This window comes from Staurois parvus, unplaced genomic scaffold, assembly GCF_062004578.1.
Source record: "Staurois parvus isolate SC_StPar_1 unplaced genomic scaffold, SC_StPar_1.0 ptg000344l, whole genome shotgun sequence".
NCBI classification, from domain to species: domain Eukaryota; kingdom Metazoa; phylum Chordata; class Amphibia; order Anura; family Ranidae; genus Staurois; species Staurois parvus.
Genome location: NW_028318140.1, coordinates 1,013,296 through 1,021,182, shown reverse-complemented (window position 1 = coordinate 1,021,182; position 7,887 = coordinate 1,013,296). Strand labels below are relative to the sequence as shown.

At 40.2% G+C, this 7,887-nt stretch overlaps 1 protein-coding gene across 1 annotated transcript; it reads left to right on the top strand.

Moving 5' to 3' along the window:
• The first annotated feature begins 673 nt into the window (after positions 1-673).
• On the top strand, positions 674-5,720 carry FABP2 (fatty acid binding protein 2). Its single transcript, XM_089684311.1, has 4 exons — positions 674-809; positions 1,302-1,474; positions 2,784-2,891; positions 5,476-5,720. Exons 1-4 carry the CDS (start codon positions 743-745, stop codon positions 5,524-5,526), a joined length of 399 nt encoding a protein of 132 aa, XP_089540437.1. The 5' UTR covers positions 674-742; the 3' UTR covers positions 5,527-5,720.
• The last annotated feature ends 2,167 nt before the right edge of the window (positions 5,721-7,887 follow it).

Sequence of the window (7,887 nt, the reverse complement as noted above, 5' to 3'; positions counted from 1 at the left end):
TGGGTGCAATGCTTTGCAGGCTCCAGTGAAAAAATTGCACTTTTTTTTTTCTTGAAAACAAATATGTGCATTTATTTTTTGAAATGTGGACTTAGCCTTTAAGTAGCTTCTGTGAGGTAATGTAAATGTTGTAAAATATCATTAACCACTATAACGCCTTGCTTTTAAGTACTTCCTGGCCTAATAATCATAGGATTTGTATCTATTAACTCATATAAAGACCTCCTTAACATAAGCAAAATTATAAAAAATTATGTGTTTTGAGAAAAGTGATATCAATTAAAGTGAAAGGAATCTGAAAGAGAATATAATTATTTTTACATGCCATGCAAAATAAGAAAGGTAATCAGCTGGAACTGGCTTTAAGCTGTGCTGTGTATATCATAAAAATAGGCTTTCTAAATGGCAGTTTATGTTGTTTTTTTCCAGTTCCACCAAGAAAGCACTTATAATAGTAAAAATATTCAGATCGGTCTGCTACATTTGTAAATCTTAACACAACTTTTTCTTTAAGTGAACAATTTTACATTGTGTATAGGAAGAAGGAGGACAAGGTTTAAATGGGTGAGTCACTTTAGAGGCATAGAAATACATTAACACCTTAGAATAGACTTTAGACAGACACATCACATGGAGATCTGCTTCTAGATAACAGAAGAAAATAAATTGGAAAAGGACACATGGACAGGTATCTCAGGTTGAACATTCTGTGTCTCCTAGATCTCTCCCTGCAGCCAGCATCATGACATTCAACGGGACATGGAAAGTTGACAGAAGTGAAAACTATGATCAGTTTATGGAAGTTATGGGTATGTTTTCTTGCAATGGTATTGCTGACCCCAACTAATGATCAAATTATGTTTGTTTTTATTTCAAAATCAACTTGAAATTTAAAAAAGTAATGTTAATCTATTGTTTGTTCTAGGAAAGGAAACTATTCTTTAAAAAAAAAAAAAAAAAAAAAAAAATATATATATATATATATATATATATATAAAATATTTGTATTATTTCAAGCTTTTAGTATTCTTTTGTGATAACTAATCCCACATTTTACCATGTTCTATTTTTTTTCAATCTATACTTTCTATATTTTTAACAGACTTGGGGCTATTTACTAACAGTGGAGGGTGAAAAATCTGGTGCAGCTCTACATAGAGACCAATCAGCTTCCAGGTTTTACTGCCAAAGCTTAATTGAACAAGCTGAAATTAGAAGCTGATTGGCTATCATGCACAGCTACGCTAGATTCTGAGAGTATCAGTTTTAGTAATTCTACCCTGTGTCTTTCCCTCTTGTAGGTGTGAATATAATGAAACGTAAGCTAGCTGCACATGATAACCTGAAGATCACAATCCAACAGGATGGGAACAATTTTAATATAAAGGAATCCAGCACCTTCAGGACCATTGAAATCAATTTCACTCTTGGAGTCACATTTGAGTATTCTCTTGCAGATGGAACAGAACTCGCTGTGAGTCAAAATTAAATATTTACTTTAAAGTGACACATTTTAAGTTTTGAATATAGATCAAGCTAGTCAGCTCTCAGGCTATTATATTTGTGGGGACTCTAAAACTGCAGTGATTTTGTGAGCTTACTCATGTAAAAATTTGTACCTTTACTATAGATAAAAGTTAGCAATCAAACCCTTACCCTGGCCATATGCTTACAATCCACAGCCTGAACAAAGGAAATCTAACAGTTTCCTTCATCCATGCTAAGCAGCGTAGATGGATGAATCTCTCCTGCTGGCTATTGTATTCTGAAAGTGGCTTTCAGAATATTCAAACAGTGTTTGCATCTGATTGGATGCAGCTGTTGCTTGGCTGCCAGTTTTTTACCCTGTTTCTTTAATTTTCAAATTAAAAAATGTTGGGGGGGGGGGGATGTAGATTGGGCCACCCAATTTTTTGTTAATCAAGAACTGGCCGAAATTTTCTCCAGGTTTGGCTAAGTTTAGTTCTACATACTTCTGAATACAACATGCTTCATACCTGCAGTTTATTACATTTATTAAACCCAACACAGTAATTTTATTGCTGTTGATTTGTAAATGGACTAGTATGTGTCCATAATTCTATGAGCAAGTGTTTGAAGAACAAACTGATTGCACAACCATGTAAAAGACTGACACAGACGGGGGAAGTGTGTTTATGGCCCTAATCCAGTTTAGCCGCCATTATTCTATCAGCTTGTAAATCATTACATTAACTGCCTGTTTTCTTCTGTTTTCTCATATAATGGTAAAACAAATTTCTATAATTTCTTGTGATTTATAATGCTAGTGTATTTAGTAGAACAATGACTGAAAATGTTGCTGTCACTTTATCGAACAACTCAAAAAAGTATCATGGGCTGGACTTATGTTTAACTTAAAGAAATAAAAAAAGTCAATTTTGACATCCCTAAGCCTGAATTATATATTACCAACATAACTACCTTCAAAATGGATACACCTACATTGCCAGGTGTACACCTTATCTAAGTTCTTTGGTTTATTTGATAATTTGGTACAATAAAAAGCAAAAGGCCACAGCACATAATAAAATTTCACCAATAGCGGAGAGCTATGGTTCAGGCCAAACCTTAGCTCAACACTCACCAATCAACAGAAAAGGGAAGTATGGATTGGCTGGAATGAGTTATTACTGCACTTGGATATTACACACATTTCAAGAATGATCTATTTACAAATTTAAAACAAAAACTCATTTGCATGTGTAATATGTCATCAATGTTGTGAAAATAACAGATTTTTTTATTTTATTTTCAATCTCCAGGGTTCCTGGGTTTTAGAGGGAGATAAACTCGTAGGAACATTTAAAAGAAAGGACAATGGAAACGAGCTGAGGACATGGAGAGTGATAGTTGGTGATGAACTTATACAGGTATGTCTTTTCATTTAATATATTTTATTTGCACGGGAATTATGTCACTTGTTTTCAGCTACTCCTATACGTTCTGTTAATAGTCCTGAAGTGTTCTCAGATCATCATGAAAGTTTGAATTTATGTTGTTTCTGGGTCTGGTAATGTTTTTTCTTCTTTTTCGCTGAACTACTAAATATGAGTGCAGACGCAATAGTGATTTTTGATGGGTGTTGTTCGTGGAAGTCTGTGTATACAATTATACTTTCCCATGCAGCTTAGTTGTCAAAATCCAGTAAATTCAAGGTTATCTGTTTAGCTTTGCTTTTCATTACCCTTTCTTCAAATTCTAACAGTAGCAGTGCATGCAGAGGAATTTAGGTAAAGACACTGAGACTGCAAATATACTGTATGTCTTAATCTATATAGGCTATCAAAGGAACATATATATATATTTTTTTAATTATTATTTTTGAGAGAGAGAGAGAGGGAGGGAGGGAGAGAGATCATGTGTTCACACCCTACAGACCAGAAATTGTGTTTCATTTATAGTGACTACAAAAAAATAAAGCCGTTTGGGTTCATTTACAGTGGAACTTTGAAAAGAAAGTATCTCCAGAGTTTAGTGAACGAAGTGAAATTCTGCTATTTCCATCATCCAATTATGTGCAAGCAAAAATGCTACATGATTAATTTACATGATTTGGTATTCTTTGCAAAGTGAAGTTTCACCACATTCACTAATCTCTTTGGAAAATTCCCTTACGAGATATACTCTTCCCTTACTAAGCGAACAGCTCATCTACCTTTAGTATATCATCTCCTTTGTGTTTAATAGATAAACATTAAAGCGGTACTAAACCCACATCAGTAAAATCAGTCTTTATATGTAGTTATACTCACTGTGGAACCTAAGGTATTAATTCTCTGCAGTGTGTAAAAAGGATGTTTGATCCTGTCTTTTCTGATGCTCCCCTTCTTCCACAGTCCCCAATCCACCTGCTAATAGAACCGAGCCTTGGGGCAAGCTGCACATGCTCAGTTTGGTGTGCATTGCTAGAGAGGTTTTTTTTTTCTTGGAAGAGTGCATGTGATCAGCACAGGGCCAATCAGTGCTGTCCATACACAGGGTCATGGGTTTTGCAGCCTCATGGGACAGTCAGAGCAGATTGAAAACTCCTCCTTCAAGCTTTACCCACTTGGCAAACGCACCACAGCTGAATGACAGCTACAGCGTGGTTGTCCAGTCCTGGGAGGACGTCATATGACGTCCTCCCAGAACTCACCCTCCCGTGCGCCCCCGGCGATCTCCGTGATCGCTGTGCCGTATGGACACAGCTGATCACTTGATGTGGTAAAAGGCCAATCACAGCGACCTTTTACTACGTGATCAGCTTTGTCCAATGACACAGATCACCGGTAAATGCAGTTGCCGGTTATCAGCTGCACTTTCCTCATGCTGTCACAGCATGAGGAAAGTACTGCCGATAACCAGCAATTGTCAGAGGATGGATCGGCACCAATCATCAGGGCACTGCTGATCAGTGCCCTGATGATCGGTGCCCAGCAGTGCCACCCACCAGTGCCACCCACAAGTGCCTATCAGTGCCAACCACCTGTGCCCATCAGTGCCTAGTTATGCCACCCACCTGTGCCCAGCAGTGACAACCACCAGTGCTACCCACAAGTGCCTATCAGTGCCACCCACCTGTGCCCATCAGTGCCTAGTAGTGCCACCCACCTGTGCCCAGCAGTGCCTAGTATTGCCACCCACCTGTGCCCAGCAGTGACACCCACCAATGCCACCCATCAGTGCCCAACAGTGCCACCAGTCAGTGCCGGCAGTCAGTGCCACCAATCAGTGCCCATCATTGCCTATCCGTGCAACCTCATCAGTGCCCATCAGTGCTGCCTATCAATGCACATCAGTGAAGGAAAAAAATTACCTGTTTGCAACATTTTATAATAGAAACAAAGAAAAACTTTTTTGTTTGCTCTTTTTTTGTTTATAGCGCAAAAAAAATAAAACACCCAGTGGTGAATAAATACCACCAAAAAAAGCTTTATTTGCGTGAAAAAAATAGTAAAAATTTCACATGGGTACAATGTTGCATGACCGCACAATTGTCATTCAAATTGCGACAGCGCTGAAAGCTGAAAATTGGCCTGAGCAGGAAGGGGGTATAAGTGCTTTGTAGGCAAGTGGTTAAGCAGTGCTCAGCTGGACACTGATAGAAGTCACAAGACTGCTCTAACTACTGATGAGAATTGGTATTTAGCAGTTTATATATATTAAAATAATTGCACTTCCATGTTCTGTGTACTGTGGGAGACCAGATATAATGAATGCAGGGTCCAGGGTTTAGCAACACTTTAAGTTTTATAGATGGGTTCTTGTTGCAGTAAAGATGACCTACATGGTCTACACACCTTTGAGAAGCTTTGACTTAAAGAGATAGCAGTAGCTTTTTTCAACCACTAAATATATTGTACATGTCAGAGATTTTTGTTAGACATGCTGCAATCAAATATATACTAATTGTACATACACAATTGAAAATAATTCAATATTCACCTTTTTTATTCCTCTTTGACCTTTTTTTAGACATACACTTATGAAGGAACTGAAGCCAAGAGAATTTTCAAGAGAGCCTAAAGATTGCTTAAAACATGAAGGGACACACTGCTGCAAGTTACTAATATATCAGCTGCATTACAATCTATCGGTTCCTACAACAGCAAACACATATGCACTATTCATCGCTGTATATAATAGATATTGTAGTTTATCTAAAACATGTATGTTATTTTCATTTCGTCAATAAAATAGACCTGCTTAGTGCTGCTCAATTCAATGTTATTATTTTTATATAAGAGCTAATAAACGTTATGCATTTGACCTATATAAAACCAGTCACGTTATAAGGAGGAAGGGGGGAAGGAAGAGGTGGCAAAAAGGAACCACAATAACCAAATTAAAATGCTGTACAATTCCATTTTGCTTTTCAAAAACATTTAACATGAAATCCTTTGTCACCGTTCTAACAAACAAGGTTTTTTAATTACATTCGATGATGGTAAATTGAGCCATTCAAATTATTCCTGTTGTATGAAACCTTTGTCTTCATATTTTACACTGATGACAGCTAGCAAGACTGAAATGGTTGTGTACAAATAATATACAAAGCAGATCCAGCTGAAAACTTTACAGCTTCTCATTACAATTTGGTGGATTTGGATCAGTTGGCCAGAGGAATAATGTAAATAGATTTGCACTATCCACTTGGTAAGAAATCTTCCAAAAGTCACATAGGTGTAGTAGCCAGGACATGAGATTGAGTCTAACACAGACAGTGGTGTTGATTTACTAATGAAGTAGAGGCTATTCACTATGCAAATGTTAGTAAAAGATTAATCTGTTTTGACATTGAAAACCAAAGCATGGGTTAGCAAAAACCAGTTGTGTTTTAATTTATCTTGTATGTGATTTGATATCCTAACTGAACAACCTGTACCTAGGGTTGCCACCTGTCCCGGTTTCACCCAGACGGTCTGGGATTTGAATGATGTGTACGGGTTTCCGTTTGCCTGAGGCCCGGAACATTATTCAGAATGGATTGTGCCAGGACTGTCAGCATGGGAATACTTACTTGTGACAAGTCTGCTCTGCATTTCACAGTGTCCCACTTGTCCATCTCATGAATGTCTCCCTTCCCCACCAGGACCGGCAGTCCGTCTCACTCCCAGCAGAACCAACCAAAGCTGCCTTCTTCTCGGCTCTGTTTACACACACAGGAGAAAGGACACGTGATGAGCTGAGGACTGTAGAAAGTTTATTATACACTGTACATCGACAGGGGCAGGAGACAGAGTGGCTGGAAAAGGGAACAAGTTAAAAAAGATGTACTTTTCATGGAATAATTAGAGGGTGAGGAATTAAGTGGATATGTGCTGATGGGGCGCTTTGACAGGGAAGAGGACTTCTGCTAAAAGTGTGGGTTGTAATCTGCCCCCCCCCTCTAGCACAAGCCCTCTCCCCTCCCAAAGCACCCCTTCCAGCAAATATCTGACTCACATTGAAATGTGGGTTGTAATCTGCCCTCCCCCTTCTAGCACAAGCCCTCTCCCCTCCCACAGCACCCCACCAGCACATATCTGACCCCCCCCCCCAGAGCTATGACTAGCCTTCTCCCCTCCCAAAGCACCCCTTCAAGCAAATATCTGACTCACATTGAAATGTGGGTTGTAATCTGCCATCCCCCCCTTCTAGCACAAGCCCTCTTCCTCCCAAAGCGGCCCCCAGCACATATCCAGCTCCCCCCACCCCCCTGCTAGCAGTAGCCCTCTCCCCTCCCAAAGTGCCCCCCCAGCACATATCCAACCCCCCATCCCCTATGCTAGCAGTAGCCCTCTCCCCTCCCAAAGCATCCCCCAGCACATATCTGACTCCCCCGATAATGCTAGCCCTCTCTACTCCCAAAGTGCCCCCCCAGGACATTACTGCCCCCCCCCACTAGCCCTCCCCCCTTACAACCCCCCAGCACATATTCAATTCCCCCATGCTAGCACTAGCCCTCACCCCTCATAAAGCACCCCCAGCACATATCCAACACCCTCCACCCCCCCTGCTAGCACTAGCCCTCTCCCCTCCCAAAGCACCCCCCAGCACATATCAGACCCCCACTGCTAGCATTAGCCCTCTTCCCTGTCAAAGAACCCCCTAGCATATATCTACCTCCCCAAATCAAAGAGATGCTGTCTTCCCCAGAGGGGATGATCATGGCATCTGGAACCCTGAAACCCCGGCACCCCAAGAGAGGCAGGGCATTTTCCCCAGATGCCCTCCCTAGCACCCTCCTGCTAGGCAAGTTAGTGGAGCCAAGTGCCAGAACTTGTTCCAGGACTCATCCACCTTGGATTCATGTGACGCTGGGATTTTCTTCAAATCTCAGGAAAGGCCCATTAAAAACCAGAACGATTGGGAGGTACTGATTTGTATTAGAAGGGGAAAGAGGAT

Excerpts from the sequence above, each read along its gene's own strand:
- FABP2 (XM_089684311.1), top strand. The coding sequence starts at position 743 with ATGACATTCAACGGGACATGGAAAGTTGACAGAAGTGAAAACTATGAT. Across the intron at positions 810-1,301 it reads TCAGTTTATGGAAGTTATGG|GTGTGAATATAATGAAACGT; the intron begins GTATGTTTTCTT and ends TCCCTCTTGTAG. Across the intron at positions 1,475-2,783 it reads CAGATGGAACAGAACTCGCT|GGTTCCTGGGTTTTAGAGGG; the intron begins GTGAGTCAAAAT and ends TTCAATCTCCAG.